Raw genomic sequence first — 16,126 nt, forward strand, 5'->3', positions numbered from 1 at the left:
CTTCTTTTTTTTTAAAGATTTTATTTATTTATTTGACAGAGAGATCACAAGTAGGCAGAGAGGCAGGCAGAGAGAGAGAGGGAAGCAGGCTCCCTGCTGAGCAGAGAGCCCGATGTGGGGCTTGATCCCAGGACCCCGAGATCATGACCCCAGCCGAAGGCAGTGGCTTAACCCACTGAGCCACCCAGGCGCTCCTCCCTCTTCTTTTTAAGTACATTCTATGGAGGCCCTTGTAGGATCCTTTAGTTTTCATATTCATTGACTTCCCTACCCTACTCCCTGTGGGGGTGATCATTTATTTGAGCATTCTACATTTCTGCCACTTCAAATTATGTAGTGTGGCAGGTTTTTACATTGATTTTGAAAACGCTGAATTGTGAGATGAGATGGATCTTACACTTTTGTGATACTCTTTACAATAATTGGAGGTAACGTGCTCTGCAGGGGTAGTAGAGGAAAGGTTGATTTTCAGTATCACACAAACCCTCTGAACTTAGCCATTTTAATGTTGTTAAGATTAAAACAGTTAATTGCTAATGAAAGACTCAAAGTTTAAGCCATATGAAACATGTATAGAAGAGAAGAGCCTCTGATTTCAGAAGAAGTGATTTGCCACCTACCAAAAACTAATCTGTTGTACCCCTCTAATGGAACTAAGTCGAAGTTCCTTTATGTGGTTCTGCCTAGATGGCAGGCATGTTCAGTGTTGTTGTTGTAAAGTCTTTGAGCCCTTCTGCCCTTCCACCCATCCTTTATTTCATTTCTAGCTCAGGTTATGTTGGCAGGTTGGTTTCAAAACCAATTAACTTCTGAAACATTGGTAGGAGTCCACTGGTTGAGAGTATGGGCCCTGGGGCCCGGCTACCTGGGCTTGAATCTCAGTTCTACCACTAACTATAGATCGGTCTTTGGGCATGTTGTTTTCTGTGCCCCAGACCCTTCCCTGGTCGAATGGAACTAATAATAGCTACTGCACAAGATTGTTGAGTTAGTCATTACAAAGCTGCTTGCTACATCAGAGTCTGGACTAGTAAGCATTTAGTAAACCATTTCCACTGCCACCATGATCACCATCCCCCCAGTGCAGTAGTCCTCTAAGTGGCCTTTCTTCACTCTCTACCCACCTGTAGCCTCTCCACCACATTGCTACCAGGTGATCTTCCTAAAATGAATAGTTGTTCATACACACTTTCTCCTTAAAGTCCTCTAGTGTGTCTCTTCTGCTTTTGTTATGAAGGCCAATCTGTCTTAAAGAATTGGCCGAACTCAGCCTGGTACAGCTGAGGGGAATCCATTACTCTTCTAGATTCTGTCCTTGAATGCTCAGTGTCATCTTTTGATTGTCTTTCATGTTATTTGTTGGTTTATGCTTACCTAAGAGGGCGATTGCTGTATCTTTTGTCATTTATGCAAAAGTCAGCCTTCACTATATTTCTGTAGGTGGAGTTATATCTTTATTAGTGGACTAGAATACAGATCCAGGCAAATGGAGGATTTGAGGATGTGATTCTACATTTTCCTCAATCCGTCTCTTGCTCCTCCCTGGTCAGGTCTAGAATAGGCTTTATTTTTTCTTCCCTGAGCTGTGCAGTATATGGTAGAGTTCCTTCTAACTTCTGGTTGAGTATCACCTCCCAAAATGACGCAACATTATAAAACATAAAAATAAAAACAAGTAAAATCTTCCAAAGCATTGTTCCCTGGTAACAGCAAACTTTTCTTTTTCTTCCTCATATATATGTATAAATATTTGATGTGCTTTTTATGTACAGGTCATTTAGATTGTTAGTGAATGAAAGAGTCCTGTTGCTCTTCTCAAGTACTATTTCTTTTCCACTTGCATAATGTTCTTTTAGTTCCCTACCCATGGACTGATAAATGTTATATTTTGGGCCTTGTCACTTCCAGTTTTAGCCTTGGTGTTCCTAATTTTGGTTAAATTTTTTTTCCTCATTAGTTTTACCAATTGTTGTTGAGATATTTTCTGTTGTACAGTCTTAATACTTTTTCGTAGAAGATTTATGAAGTCAAATGATGCTAAAAAGCCCATAAAAATTATCAGCAGTGCACTTTGCTCTACCATTCCCCTAATTCTACCCCCCCCCCAACTCTGTGGCTGTTTTTTGGGGGTATTTATCTTCCCATTTTGAAATATTTATAAGTGACTATTCCCTCAATTTTACTTCTTTTGTCATAGATCATGATTTTCAGTTCAAGTAATTTCACCTTTTCTAGTTGATTTTAAAAAGAAATTGTAGATCTCCTTTAAGTCAAAATTAACTCGGTAAATTTCCCCTTAAAATTGAACCTTAAATATACATTTAAGGCCGTTATTTTAAAGCATAAATGTTCATGAAATTTGTTTCTTTTACTTTCTTCTTTATATTTGGTATTATAATTGCATATTTGTGGATCTTTTTCTAGTTTTTTTTGTTTTTTTTTAAAGATTTTATTTATTTATTTGACAGAGAGAGATCACAAGTAGGCAGAGAGGCAGGCAGAGAGAGAGGAGGAAGCAGGCTCCCCACAGAGCAGAGAGCCTGATGCGGGGCTCGATCCCAGGACCCTGAGATCATGACCTGAGCCGAAAGCAGCGGCTTAATCCACTGAGCCACCCAGGCGCCCCTAGTTTTTTTTTTTTTTAAAGATTTTTATTTACTTTTTTGACAGACAGAGATCACAAGTAGGCAGAGAGGCAGGCAGAGAGAGAGAGGAAGGGAAGCAGGCTCCCTGCTGAGCAGAGAGCCTGATGCGGGGCTCGATCCCAGGACCGTGCGATCATGACCTGAGCCGAAGACAGAGGCCTTAACCCACTGAGCCACCCAGGCACCCCTTTTTCTAGTTTTTTAGAGTGAGTACTAAGTGTATTCTTAAGCTTGGTTCCCCTGACCCTTTCACCCCGCCCCTTCTTTTCCTTTTTAAAATAAATACAATAAAAGGTAGCATATGCTTTGCTGTGGTCCTAGATTTTTTTTTTTACATGAAATGATCTTTTCATTATTTTCTTTTGACTGATTTGTCTTGATTTTTCTAATTTTATTAGAGTATGACCGATCAATAAAATCTATTCAAGCATTTTAAAAAAGATTATTTTAAAGTTCATTTTATGATACCTTTACAATTGATTTTTTTTTCATTGTTTCATGGGCACATACAAAATTGTAAACGCTATGCAAGAGATGGAAAGTTTTATATATAATTATTAAATTTCAGGGTTGTTTCTGCCATGTTCACTCTGTCTATCTCATTTCCTGAAATCTGTCCATTTCTGACAAAGATATAGTGATTTCTTGTTTGAGTGAAATGTTTTTCAAGTTCTTCTTAAGTATTCAATACCTTTTGGTTTATATGACTTAGCTTTTAAACTGTTTATGCTCTTTGATCCTCTTAACCTTGAATTCTACATTGTGTGATATGAATGTAGCCCTCATGCTTTTTTTCTTTGGGGGCCAATTAGCAGATAGTTCTTGGGCCATTCCTTCATCTTGAAACTGTTTTCAGTTGTTTGATGATGTATTTCTTACGAACAGTCTGTATATGCCCTTTGTCTTTTTAACCCAGTCTAACAATCTTTCAGTGAGAAAATTCAACTTCCTTTTTTATTCTGAGTAATACTTGATTTTTATTACTTTTTGCCTTGTTCATTATTTATATTTGTGACTTTTTCCATTTTTCTGGATTTCGCTTTCATTTTCATGTTGATGTTCATTTCTGAGTTTCCTCCTGTTTATGTGGCAGTTCTGTACTTTTCCATTTCATTATTGGCCACCTTCCCTTTCAATGGCTCATAATCCAATTTTTTTCTACTTTGCCGTGTAAAAATGATACCAACATTTTTCCTCACCTTGATACTCCAACCTTCTCTAACATACCTGAATTTCTACAGAGATAATTTAATTTTTTAGATCCAGATTTTGGTAGCGTGTGTGTGTGTGTGTGTGTGTGTGTGTGTGTGTGTGTGTGATTCACATTCAGCACTTCTATTACATATTCCAGATTGTTGATTATCTACTTCGATTTAGTTCTATATAGAAAGTAAGGTACATTGCACTCCTATTTCCTCTCCTCTCCATCTTCCCACACATGAAAGGTCTCATTTCTAATTCAGTTCCTGTTTGCTAAAATCCCTTCTCAAATCCTTTCTTAGATGGGGCAGTGGGTGATGTGCTCTTTGAATCCTTAAATTTTGGCAAACACTTCTTTCACACTGACTGTGTGTGTAGGATGTTTGGGTAGTTCTGCTTTTTCTCTCAGCACTCTCAGTTTTACTGTTCTTCTCGTTTGCACTGTTACAAAGTCCCATGTAATTTCATTCTTTTTTAGTTTTAAGTAATTATTCTTCTGGTAATTTGTAAAGTTTTCTTTTTATCATTAAAGTTGAGGAATTTTAGCATGATGTTCTTGAGTGTGTCTCTTTCACTAGTCCTGCCTGGATCTTTGAAGAGCCCTGTGAAGTTGCAACTTAGTCTTTCCTTTTTTTCCATATTACTTTAACTACTGCCTCACTCCCATCTTTTCCTTTTCCTCCTTCTAGAGATTCTTCTGGAACTTTTCCTATGGTTGGTACATCAGTTAGAGTTCCTCAGTCTATTCTTCAGGTTCCTTCTCTTTTCCATTAATGATTTTCGTCTTTTTGTATCTTTTCTTTATGCCTGAGATTTTTTCCAGTTGATCTTGATACCATCATCTTTTGTCCTTTAATTTATCTACTGAATTATTCAGCTTAAGGGTTTTAGTTTTACATTTTATTTCACATAATATTTTAAATCCATAGAAACTATTTTTTACTCTCCATGTGCCTATTCTGAACTAATGATACTATTTTTGACCTCAGTGTTTCATCTGTGTTCTTCAGGAAATCTGGTAGGTCTGCTCTCTCCTACTCTCTCCAGCCCTTCGATATGTTATTAATATGTGCGTGGAAGTTCAGGTTGAGTTGTTAGGAGACCTTAGGTTTTTGTAATCCTAAAAGTGATGAGCAGTACAGATATCTCAGCCTCTACGTTAGAAGCAGGCATGTTGTGTGTTTCATGTGTACACACCTAGGAGACCCTCTACTTTGCTTCTGGTTTCTTTGCATCTCCAGCCTCAGGAGAAGACCACTCTTTTCCTTTTTGAGGAGTTGAGCGCCTCCTGAATACCTTTGGAACAGGGAGGCTGGCCATACTTGTGCACATTATCTGTGTGCCCAGTTCTTCTGAGTCTTACTTAAGAGTCCAGAGTAAAGCAAGCCCCGTATCAGTCCTCTTTCAAGATGCCTGTAATCCCATGGCCACATTTTTCAGGCCCCATTCACAATCTGCTGGTTCCCAGGGCTGACTGGTTCAAGAAGATCAGTGGGTTGGATTTGGGATTAAAGTTTGGGGAAGTAAGTCAAATTGAAGGTCCCCCCTTTTCCCAGAATCCAGAATTTTTATACTTTATTCATAGCTTCAAATGGTCTTTCACCTCTCCAAGCCATTTGTCATGTGTTTAATGGTGTTGCAGGAGAGATTTTTAGTTTGAAAGCCTATCTTTGACTGCTTTACCCAGTCTTTCGTATACATAAACTCTTGGACTATATTACAGTTTCTAGGGAGTCTCCTTTTCAGATGTACTGTGGACAAATAAACGTTTAGAGGAGAGTTTATTACTTTTGGATAAATAAAACTCTTCTGGGAGAGTTTATTTGTCCATATTCAAATTTCACTGAACAAGATAAGAATGATCTGAAAATCTTGCACCACATAGAAGCTAGTTGAAGTAGGACAGAGACCAAAAATAACAGCATAAGTAAAGAGAAGAGACAGGAGCTGGAGAAAGAATCAGCTTTGCATTATCAGTGGTATTAGGAAGAAGACATGGCGATAACACAGTAATTGAAAGCCACATATAATCAGAAACCTTATTTTGTCTACTAGTTAAGACCTTTTTGCAAGCTATCTACTAGAGTTGCTGACAAGTAGTATTAGGAGTGATTATACATTAAAAGGACCCATTCTGTTCCAGAAAATTAAAACAAGGAAACTTTCAGTAGCATCTGAGAGAAAAAAAGAAAGTACTGTGTCCTATATTGACAGGTAGTAAAGTTAGTGCAAATATGTATATGTATGTTTAAACACTTATTTGCCATAAATATTTGAAATTTGAATTATTCACACTTGCACTCCCTAATATTGGTATTCACTTTGTCCTAATGAGCCTCAGGCAAATAGACTTTGAATTACACAACTCGCGTAAACTTCACATTGAATGGTACTTAGTCTGTTCTGCTTAGTGGCACTTCATTTTGACGTTAATCATTTTTTTTAAAAAGATTTTATTTACTTATTTGACAGAGAGAGAGAGATCACAAGAAGGCAGAGAGGCAGGCAGAGAGAGAGAGACAGGGAAGCAGGCTCCGCTGAGCAGAGAGCCCAATGCGTGCTCCATCCCCGGACCCTGAGATCATGACCTGAGCCAAAAGCAGAGGCCTAACCCATTGAGCCACCCAGGCACCCTTGACATTAATAGTTTAATAAAAATTTTAAAAAGCCAGTGACCTGATCTCCAATATATATGGGATAGCTAGGCTGAGAATTAGTAAAAGCTTTTACTCTGAGTTTAATTCCTGACTTTGCATCTAAGTCTCTGTTGTACGGTCATTGCATGTATGACTATGGAGTCAGGGGACAGTACATCTGAACTTTGCCATTAATCACGAGGCCCAGGACAATGAAAATGTTGTCCAATACACTAGGGACCATTCTTCCACCTTTTCGTTATTCCTGAAATTTTTATTTATCTGGGGTGTTGTTATGGAATATGGTTTTCTTTTTATTTCTCAGTTGTCTTAATTTAAAGAAAACTTTTTGGTAAAGGGGCAGGCGCAAGAATAGCTGGGTGGCTTGCTTTTATGAAGATTTTTTGGGTTGGCGAAAAGCTGACAGTGGGCATTAAATACGTAGACCAACATGGGAGTAAAAAGTTATAAAATTTCTGGGGGCGCCTGGGTGGCTCAGTGGATTAAGCCGCTGCCTTCGGCTCAAGTCATGATCTCAGGGTCCTGGGATGGAGCCCCGCATCAGGCTCTGTGCTCCACAGGGAGCCTGCTTCCTCCTCTCTCTCTCTGCCTGCCTCTCTGCCTACTTGTGATCTCTCTCTCTGTCAAATAAATAAATAAAATCTTTAAAAAAAAAAAAGTCATGGAAGAACCTCTGTAGAAGTTTTTTTTGTTTCTTTTGGTTTTTTAGTACTGAAATTTACTATTTTTTTAACGCTTAATATTTGAAAACATGTTGGTAGGTAAAAAAATTGTATTTTTAAGAGTCACGTTAAAAAAATATGTGTAATACTCCTTGAAGGTTGAATATTAAGCAGCAATGCTTGGGTGTTCTAGAGCCATAATTAAACTACTGATTGCAAATTATCGAAGTTCAGTGAGTCAACAAACCAATTTAAAAAACTGACGGATATTAGATTTCAAATGTTTTTCCTTAATTTAGTTTGCCCATTATACTTTAATTATTCATAGTATTGCTTAACATGCCAGGAAATGTCTTGTAATAGAATTTATAAAATAATGTAGTTTCAGTAATATGAATACTGTCTTTAGCATTCTGCCTTTAAATCTCAATTGAGATGTTTTGTAAGGAATTATCTAGTTTGGTGCATAGAAGCACGTCATTGCACAGTAAATTTCTCCATTTTAGAAGTTTGAAACCAAATGCTCACTTGAGAAAAATAAATGGAATAATTGGTATTTGTCATTTTGTTGTTGTTGAGCAAATGAGAAAAAAAATTGTGAGAAGAAAAAATACATAGTCCCACTATTAACATAGAACAATAATTTTTCATTGAGTGGTACCTTTTTTTTTTCTTCTTCAAGTTTTTATTTAAATGCCAGTTAGTTAACATACAATGTGATGTTAGTTTCTGGTGTAGAATTGAGTGATTCCTCACTTGCATACAAGTGGTGCTTATCACAAGTGTGTGTACTCCTTAATCCCTATCACCTATTTCACCCATTCCCCTCCCTACCAAACATCTGTTTATTCTCTGTAGTTAAGAGTCTTATTTCTTGTTTTTTCCTCCTCCCCCACCCCCATGTTCATTTGTTTCTTAAATTCCATATATAGGAGTGCCTGGGTGGCTCGTTGCTTAAGCATCCGGCTCTGGATCTCAGCTTAGGTCTTGATCTCAGAGTCATGAGTACAAGCCCCACTTTGGGCTACTTAAAAAAAAAAAAAATGCCACACGTAGGGTGAAATCATACAGTATCTGTCTTTCTCTGTTAGCATAATACCCTAGTCCCATTCATGTTGTTGCAAACAAGAAGATTGAAAAGATTTCATTCTCTTTTTATGGCTGAATAATATTCCAGTGTATGTGTGTGTCTGTGTGTGTGTGTGCATGCATGTGTGTATTATACCATAGCTTCTTTATCCATTCATCAGTTGATGGACATTGGGGCTTTTTTCATAATTTGACTCTTGTCAGTATTGCTGCTATAAACATAAAGGGGCATGTATCCCTTCAAATTAGTATTATTTTTAAAAGATTTTATTTATTTATTTGACAGAGATCGCAAGTAGGCAGAGAGGCAGGCAGGGGGAGGGGGGAAACAGGTTCCCTCCTGAGCAGAGAGCCCAATGTGGGGCTCGATCCCAGGACCTGAGATCATGACCTGAACCGAAGGCAGAGGCTTAACCCAATGAGCCCCACAACTGTCCTCAAATTAGTATTTTTGCATATTTTGGATATATACCTAATAATGCAATTGCTGGATCGTAGAGTAGTTTTATTTTTGACTTCTTGAGGAACCCCCATATTGTTTTCCACAGTGGCTGCATCAGTTTGCATTCCCACCAACAGAGCAAGAGTGTTCCTTTTATTCCATATCCTTGCCAACACTTGTCATTTCTTGTGTTTCTGATTTTAGCCATTCTAACAGGTATGAGGTGATACCTCAATGTAGTTTTGGTTTGTATTCTTTGATGATGAGTAATGTTGAGCATCCTTTCATGTGTCTGTGGGCCATCTGTATGTCTGTCTATTCATGTCTTCTGCCTGTTTTTTATCCGGATTAATTGTTTTTTGGGTGTTGAGTTTTAGAAGTTCTTTATATATTTTGTATACTAATCCTTTATCAGATATGTCATTTGCAAATGTCTTCTTCCAATCTGTAGAGTGCCTTTTAGTTTTGTTGATTTTTTTCCTTCATATAGGGTATTATTTTCTGATGTTTATTGATATATACGCTTTTTTTTTTGGCATGGACCCAAAAAATGTTGTTCATTTTAGGGAAAAGCATAACCCCTGCCCAGTATCTTTTCTATATCATGCCAGATATTGAAAGGATACAAGATTGGGTTACATGTCACTGATTTTAAGTGGGTGAGTTAGAGGTACAGCGTAATAAGGAAACCGTGGAGATGTAAATTCTGATTGAAAATTTGGACATTTATTCATCGTTGGTTCCATTAGGAAGTCAAAGTAAGCAAGAAAGAGCTTTTCTTTTATAGTATTGATGTGAATTTTTGCATGTCAAGGATCTACTTCTGTTTTTTACTCTTACTATTAATGGTAGAGGTTCACAGATATGTTAAATATGGATTTAAATTTTGTTCCGAAATAGAAAGGTTCTATGTAGGTTATATACTCTGGGGTACTTAAATGAGTGAAAAGTAGGTAACACATTTAGAATGGAATAGGCAGTGATGAACTCTTTCCTTATTATTACACAACAATAATTACTAAGGACCTCACAGTCCATTTAATAACTATCAGATAAAATCTTTCTTCTGTTAATTTTTTTTTCTTTGCTTGTAGATGGGAGACATATTCCTTAACTGTTGAAATTTGGATGGCAAACAATAATTGCCTTTTATCTCAAATTGAGAATTATTTTCTTTCTTGAGTCTTGTGACTCTTTATATTAAGAAGTCATTTAAATTTTAATATTGTCTGTGACCCTTGGCTATTTTTCTCCCTCCTTCTCAATCTTTGCTGGAGCTGAACGCTGCTCCCCAAATATAATCTGTGCTTTGATCCCTCATTGTTGTGGTACACTCTAGTCCCTGGTCTCCAAGTACTTTCTCATTCCTCTCTTCCTGGTAATTACCTGCTTATTTTTGAGTATCTAGTTCAGGCTTGAATTCTCCCCACATTTCTGAATTCTTCTTGTCCAGTGCCCCCAATGGAATCAAGGACCGCCTTGGTTTTGTTGTTCTGGCATGTTATCCGTGGCTCTTGGAACCAGCACGACTCCTAGCTGCGTCCTATTTAATAAGAGTAGGGGCCGTGTGTTAGCTTTCTGTGTATCTCCCAGAACAGGTCCTCAGTGAGCAACTGTTGACCTGAGATGCTTAGAGTGCCATGCTTGTTGTGACGAAGCAGACAGCTGGCCTCCCCGAATTCCCCGACCCTCGTGCCCCTTGCTCATGGTGCTCCTCACGCACCCTGTCCCCACCTGCCCAATCGAGGCTCTGGTTGGCAAAGAGCCTTCTCGTGCAGTGGGACGTGCCAGGATGCTGGCTCGCTCCTCCCGCTTGCTCCACAGCTCTGAGTCGCATCTTGTTGTCCCGTTTCTGCAGGACCCCAACAGAAGCATCCACACCAGCAGCAGCAGCAGCTGCAGCAGTAGCAGCAGCAGCAGCAGCAGCAGCAGCAGCAGCAGCAGCAGCAGCAGCAGCAGCAGTAGCAGCAGCAGCAGCAGCAGCAGCAGCAGCAGCAGCAGCAGCAGCAGCAGCACCAGTTTTTCAAAGCCTCACAAATTAATGAAGGAGCACAAGGAAAAACCTTCTAAAGACTCCAGAGAACATAAAAGTGCCTTCAAAGAACCTTCCAGGGATCACAACAAATCTTCCAAAGAATCCTCTAAGAAACCCAAAGAAAACAAACCACTGAAAGAAGAAAAAATTGTTCCTAAGATGGCCTTCAAGGAACCGAAACCCATGTCGAAAGAGCCAAAACCGGACAGTAACTTACTCACCATCACCAGTGGACAGCAAGACAAGAAGGCTCCTAGTAAAAGGCCCCCCATTTCAGATTCCGAAGAACTCTCCGCCAAAAAAAGGAAAAAGAGTAGCTCAGAGGCTTTATTTAAGAGTTTTTCTAGCGCGCCACCACTGATTCTCACGTGTTCTGCCGACAAAAAACAGATAAAAGATAAATCTCATGTCAAGATGGGAAAGGTCAAAATTGAAAGTGAGACCTCTGAGAAGAAGAAATCAACGTTACCGCCATTTGACGATATTGTGGATCCCAACGATTCCGACGTGGAGGAGAACATGTCCTCCAAATCTGATGTGAGTAGCCTTGTTGGTTTCCCTCCTTTCCCTTGTTAGTCTTCAGAGTCTGTTTCACGTGGCTGCAGGATAAGGAGCCAGGGAAGGAAATGACAGCTGAACCATAAAATGGTAGCATGGAAGTGCTTAGAAATGAATTTCCTTAACTAATGGAAAGAAGGAAATGAAATCTTTAAAGGATCTGCACACATTTGGGCAGTGATTTAAATTGTTAAAGGAGAGATACATTCCATAGTATAATAATGGGCTATTTGAATTGCAGTAGAAAAACCGAGATGCTCATTAGAGCTTAGTTACTGTGCTTTTCGGTGATTGCTGGTTTAGGAAAGTGAGAAAAATGCAATAAAACTTGAATATATGAGAAAATGAATTTAAAAGAGAAAGTTAGGAAATATTGGGGTGCAGCTCTAATGTTGATCTTTTTGATTGGTGCAATGAAGTAATTTGTTTACAGGCTGGTAATAGTGTTTTTTCAAATTGTTTTAGTTTAATCGAGGTCACAATGTATCATATTGATTTAAAATGAATAATTTGCTAGATTTCAGCTTACATATGTACTCGTGAAACCAGGTGGTGGTATTTTGAAATTTGAAACATTTAATTTTGTTTTCATTGACTAGCCATTGATTTGGGAGAGGGCGGGGAGTGGGATCTTCATTATGTTTTTGCTGATTGGTAGGATTATCGTTTGTGGATGCCTAAAAGACCATCTGACCATCTAACATCCCTCCAAAATGTTATCTAATGTTGAGATTTAAACTAATAATTACAGATTTCTCTGCATTGAAAGGGATTTTCACATTATCTGTTCTAATTTCCCACCAGTGTAAGAAATCTTACGCTTCTAGCAACAGAAGTATTAGTAATTTGAAAGGTACTACATTCCATTTCTGGAGAAAGAACATTATTTACTATGAAATCACGCTCACTTTGTTACAAACTTTTGCCACCTTTAGTTACTTATTAGTCATGATCAGTCCAAATAATCTCCTTACTTTGGCTTGCCAGTATTTCTAAACGATGATCAAGGAAGGTGTCTAGCTAAAACTTACTAGCAGTTTGAAAATATTTCTCTTTCTGTTCCATGGGTTCACCATATACATGTTCCTAATTCAAATGCTGGCAGAGGTGGGGGAAATTCGTAGCAGATTCTATCTCCTGCATTTGTGTTGGAGAGAAGGGCAGCCAGGGTTAGGACTTGGCGTTGGTACTGATCCCAGTTGGCAAGAGACTACTTCCTTCTCTGCAACCCTCTGTAGCTAATCTTGAAAAAAATTTTCTTAAGATTTATTTTATTTATTTTAATGAGATCATGAGCAAGCAGGGAGTGGGGGAGCAGAGGGGTAGGGAGTGAGACTCTGAAGCAGACTCCATGCTCAATGTGGAGCCTGATGTGGGGCTGCATCCCACAACCTTGAAATCACGACCTGAGCCAAAACCAAGAGTCGGTCACCTAACTGACTGAGGCATCCCTAATCTTGAAAATTTGTTTAAAAAATTATTTATTTATTTATTTATTAGAGAGAGAGAGAGAGTGTGAGAGAGAGAGAGGGAGTGAGTGTGCATGCATGAGTAGGGTGAGGGGCAGAGGGAGAAGCAGGCTTCCCCACAGCAGGGAGCCCGATGCCAGCTCAATCCCAGGACTTTGATATCATGACCTGAGCCAAAGGCAGATGCCTAACCAGTTGAGCCACCCAGGTGCCCCCCTAACCTTGAAATATTAAAAGAAAATCAGATTGGGAGTAGGGAGGCATATACAATACAAGATATTGGGGTAATTTGTCCCAGTGTTTGGTACATATTTTATAGTGATAGTTTATTGAATGAAGATGAGAACTGATGGGTTTGTTCAGTATCTCACACGTCTATTTTTCCTTCTGTGCTTTTTACTTAAGCTCTTCTTAATACAAAATTTGTTCTTAATGCAGATGTTTTTTGGAATTTTTTTTTGTATGTTTAACTTTTAGTTTAGATCACATTAAAATGTTCATCGAACCTCTTGGGGTGTGATTAGTCCATCAAGATTGTCAGGTTTAGCAACTTTGTCTTTCTGTATTCTGACATGTTGTGATTCTTGTAGAGCAGAGGTTTTCAGATAGTGGCTTGTGATTCACTAGTGAGCCATGAAACCGATTTAGCATGTCATCAGCAGTATTAAAAAAATCAGAATGCATTGTAACTAGCATGGGTAAGTAATGGTTTTTAAAAATTTTATTTCATGGGATGTGTGTATTCCTTATTGTAGGTCATGGTCAAATTCCGAAAGGCATCTTTCTTGAATGTTTGCTAATTTATGAAAAGATCAAATGACATTCATAAAGCAAAGCTCTTCCTACATGAAATTATCCTAAATAATCATTCTCTTTAAATAACTCTGTATATTCTTGTTTTTATCTCTTGCTCACTCCCTTTTATGTATGATTTATAAGATATGGCTTTTCATAAACTTCATGTTCAACTTAGTATATTTATCTAAAGCAGTATCTTTTTTTTTTTTTAAGATTTTATTTATTTATTTGACAGACAGAGATCACAAGTAGGCAGAGAGGCAGGCAGAGCAAGAGGAGGAAGCAGGCTCCCCACGGAGCAGAGAGCCCGATGTGGGGCTCGATCCCAGGACCCTGGAAGTATGACCCAAGCTGAAGGCAGAGGCTTTAACCCACTGAGCCACCCAGGTGCACCCAAAGCAATATCTTAAAAAATCTTTTGGAGTGAAGAGTTAGAATTGTAATTCCTTGCAATAGGTAGAAAGGTTTCAAAAACAATTTATGAGCCACGTATCCAATGATTGCTACAGGAGTTTTTATAATGGGTTCTGCACATCAGTACAGAGAAAGCCACTAAAGACTTTTGGGCATTATTTGGGTATAAAACCCAACAGATACACTTTCTTTATCAGTTTTCTGGTAGCAGTGCTTTTCTTCTTCTTGTTGTTGGTTTAATTCTCTGTGTGTAGGTGGTGAAGACAAAGAGAATTGACAAAGTGGTTCCCAATAAGTCGGTGCCCAAAACACCTTTCTGTGAGCAAGGGAGATAAAAAGGGGCTGAAATTCCCTTTATCCAGTAGTAGAAATCACCTTTGTTTGGCCTTCTTCCTACTTGGTGTCTCTCCTATGGGCAAGACAGAAGGAAGGAAGGGGAGGCCACGGCAATGAAGAGCCATGAGGAGCCCAGATCCTCCCTTGGCCAGTAACAGATTTGATAGCTTGAGACAGGCCCAACTTCAGGGGTCCAACTTCACGATGTCCTGGGTGGTGAGTGTGTCTGCATTTGAGTAAGTGTGGTAAGATGACCGTAAGTCTTCACGGGATAAAGACTAACGTGCTTCCCAGCTTTGTTATTTGAATATGAGCCAGACTTGCGTTCATTTATGGCAGATGGGGTAGTGGGGGTAATTTTAGACACAGCAGGCAGAGATCATGGACTTTGAAACAGAAGAAAGAGACAAAAAGAAATTGGAAGAGTGTGAAGAATTAAGAAGGGTGAGGGAGAAGAGATTATTTACCAGGTAAACCTGCAAAGTACACATCTTACCTCAGTGTATCCTAGTTATAATTAAAAGGAAGAACTTTTTAAAGAAACTTTTCCCATAATCAAGGTAGATTCAGGTTTTATATGGTAATAAAGTCAGTGTTATTATGATGGATTTGGAAGCTCGGATTGCGATTCATGTGGTTCTTTTTGGTTAAGATTTTTATGTACTTTGCATAGAAAAGTAGAAGTACATCCATGCCTACATGTTTTTTTGAGGGATCATTTATTAAGTGCTTCGGCAGGTAGGTAGGTAGTCAAGTAATCGAATAATTAGGAGTTTATACTGTGGTGTTGGACAGGCTATGTTTTGAACCCCAGCTCTTCAGGGCTCTTAGGCAAACATTTTTAACCTTCTGTATTTCTTAGTTAATTCTTTTGTAAGATGGAGATCAGAATAGTGTTTGTTACACAGTGTTATTATGAAAATTGTCAGTCTGGGTAAAGTATGTGGTACATTAACCAGAAATACGAGTTAACTGTATAATGTATGATGTGGCTTCTGGAAATCTTTGTAACCTATAGCTTTGGAAGAGATTTTTCACTCTTCAAAAACACAAAAATACTGTAGAATTCTAGAGTCCTTTTTCTTTTTTTTTTTTTTTAAGATTTTATTTATTTTTTTGTCAGAGAGAGAGACAGTGAGAGCTAGCACAGGCAGACAGAGTGGCAGGCAGAGACAGAGAGAGAAGCAGGCTCCCCGCCGAGCACGGAGCCGGATGCGGGACTCGATCCCAGGATGCTGGGATCATGACCTGAGCCGAAGGCAGCCGCTTAACCAACTGAGCCACCCAGGCGTCCCTAGAGTCCTTTTTCAAGGGTGTGGGTTATATGTTTTTCAGGGGAAAAAGTACTTGGCATCTATGTCCTATTGCTCTGAATTTTGTCTTGAGGCATACAGCCTTGATATGCATTTGTTGCATGGTAACGGGAAACATACAGGATGAAGAGTCTTAAGTTTTAAATCAAAAGTTAATCCAAAGTTTCCCAGGATCTTTTAGCTTTTAAATTAAAATAGGTAAAGAACAAGAACATAGCTAGCACTGCATTAGGGAGGCACTTGGTTGTTTCTTTATTCCTGTTGCTATTAAAGGAAGACATCCGAAGAAATGACTTACCTTTGGGTGATTATTAATGTTACACAGAATAATTTTTAAATACGCTTTGCAATCCCTGAAGTGTTTTTTCTTTTCTAAAGAAATTTAATATTATCACATGAAAGCCCATCAGTGATTTTTTTTTTCCCCCTACAGAATTCAAGAGTTACAAGGCAGGTGGATAGGGAGGCAGAAGGACTGGTTTACAGTTGGGTGAGCATTTTGCAAATA

General features: G+C 38.6%; 1 protein-coding gene across 2 annotated transcripts in view; it reads left to right on the forward strand.

Moving 5' to 3' along the window:
* Positions 1-16,126, forward strand: part of MLLT3 (MLLT3 super elongation complex subunit) — a 281,692-nt gene that overhangs the window by 196,132 nt on the left and 69,434 nt on the right. For both annotated transcript variants that reach the window (XM_046023443.1, XM_046023444.1), the window contains exon 5: positions 10,554-11,267. In XM_046023443.1, the coding sequence (XP_045879399.1) occupies positions 10,554-11,267 (714 nt within the window). The remainder of the gene's footprint in view (positions 1-10,553; positions 11,268-16,126) is intronic.

Source organism: Meles meles, chromosome 11 (assembly GCF_922984935.1).
Source record: "Meles meles chromosome 11, mMelMel3.1 paternal haplotype, whole genome shotgun sequence".
In the NCBI taxonomy this organism is placed as follows: domain Eukaryota; kingdom Metazoa; phylum Chordata; class Mammalia; order Carnivora; family Mustelidae; genus Meles; species Meles meles.